The sequence below is a fragment of the Helobdella robusta genome, assembly GCF_000326865.2.
Source record: "Helobdella robusta unplaced genomic scaffold HELROscaffold_26, whole genome shotgun sequence".
Taxonomy (NCBI): Eukaryota; Metazoa; Annelida; class Clitellata; order Rhynchobdellida; family Glossiphoniidae; genus Helobdella; species Helobdella robusta.
In genome coordinates this window covers 1,926,308-1,927,751 of record NW_008704349.1, presented here as the reverse complement: position 1 = coordinate 1,927,751, position 1,444 = coordinate 1,926,308, and the positions used below count along the sequence as shown (strand labels likewise).

The following is a 1,444-nucleotide window of genomic DNA, read 5'->3' as shown; positions in this document are numbered from 1 at the left end:
TTTTTTTGTGTTAAGATATTAACGTTGGCATTTTAAATTCGTTGTTTGTGTAGATTGGCTGATCATTTGAGACTCATGCTAGAAACGCCACATTACAATATTTTTACAATTTAGGTGTCAGTTCAGTCAATGAATTCTTCCTATAATTTCGCATGTCAATCATTTCATCTATCCATCCATTCATCCAACCATCAATCAATCCATCCATGGCTTTGTTAATGAAATAAACTTTATAAAAAATTAAAAATTGTAAATAGTATTCTAATAAAATCTAATATCGCCCACACACTAATTACACGTACACACACGTACGCACACAAATTACACACACATTCACAAACCACACTTACAAATTACATACACACACAAATTTTACATACACACGCAAATCACACAAACACACACACACAGACAGACACACATTTAACTTCTCAACGCAACAATCACTCCCCAATCGACAAACAACTCTACATACAAAAATCTCGTCAAACGTTGGCGGCATTGCAGATCAGAAGAGCGCCATTGCGAACGCATTTTGTGCCTAACTTCTTTCAGATAACCTTCCAGACGGAGGCCGGCGACGCTTCGAAAGCCCTCAACTCCCTCTGCCACTCGTGTCGAATAGTGAAGCCGCAGAGGTCGAAACACTGCAGGTACTGTAACAGGTGTGTCGAGGTCATGGACCACCACTGTTACTACGTTAACAACTGCGTCGGCTTGAAAAATAGGTCGGTCGCTTGGTTTTTTTTTTACTAAATTTTTTTTTTTTTTGAAAGTTTTTCGGATGAAGTTCTAAACGGTCTTCGACTTTTTATTTTACCGTTTTGTGCGATCTTAATAAGGTTAAATATATGGAATCATTTTTTGCCTGTAACAGTTTTCCAATTTATAATAATATCTTTTACTAATCTATTACTTTTTCAAAATTGATTGAGAAATTAAAAAATTTTGAAACATTTTTTGAACCAACAAAAAAAAAACATCCGAATACATACAGGGCTTGGTTTTTCTTCTTCACACTAACAACATTGTTGCTCGGCTTCGTATCACTGACTTTCTGCGGTTACCTCTTCTTAATTGGACATGCTGATTATTTCATCTGGTTTGGGACATTCATGCTAACCTTACTTACGTCTGTCTCGGCGTTGGCCTTCGTTTGCACCGTTAGTGAAGTTGTCTCTGTTCTCGTCTGTGTGTTTGTGTGTCTATATATGTCTCACTACTGAAGACCATTCATTCATTCATTCATTCATTCATTCATTCATTCATTCATTCATTCATTCATTCATTCATTCATTCGCTCATTCATTCATTCATTCATTCATTCATTCATCGATATTTAAATACTGTTTGACTGTAACTACCCACAGATAATTAGTCCATATATCATTTTCACTAAAGATACTAGTCGTAGATAATTAATTCATCTATCTTTTTCCCTCAA

The 1,444-nt window shown here is 35.6% G+C and overlaps 1 protein-coding gene across 1 annotated transcript; it reads left to right on the top strand.

Moving 5' to 3' along the window:
* Window positions 1-600: 600 nt before the first annotated feature.
* On the top strand, window positions 601-756 carry HELRODRAFT_79958 (hypothetical protein; the record flags this gene model as incomplete). The annotated part of the gene is made up of 1 exon (XM_009020075.1): window positions 601-756. A coding segment is annotated over one exon (156 nt), but the record flags the coding sequence as incomplete, so codon positions are not given.
* Window positions 757-1,444: the final 688 nt, after the last annotated feature.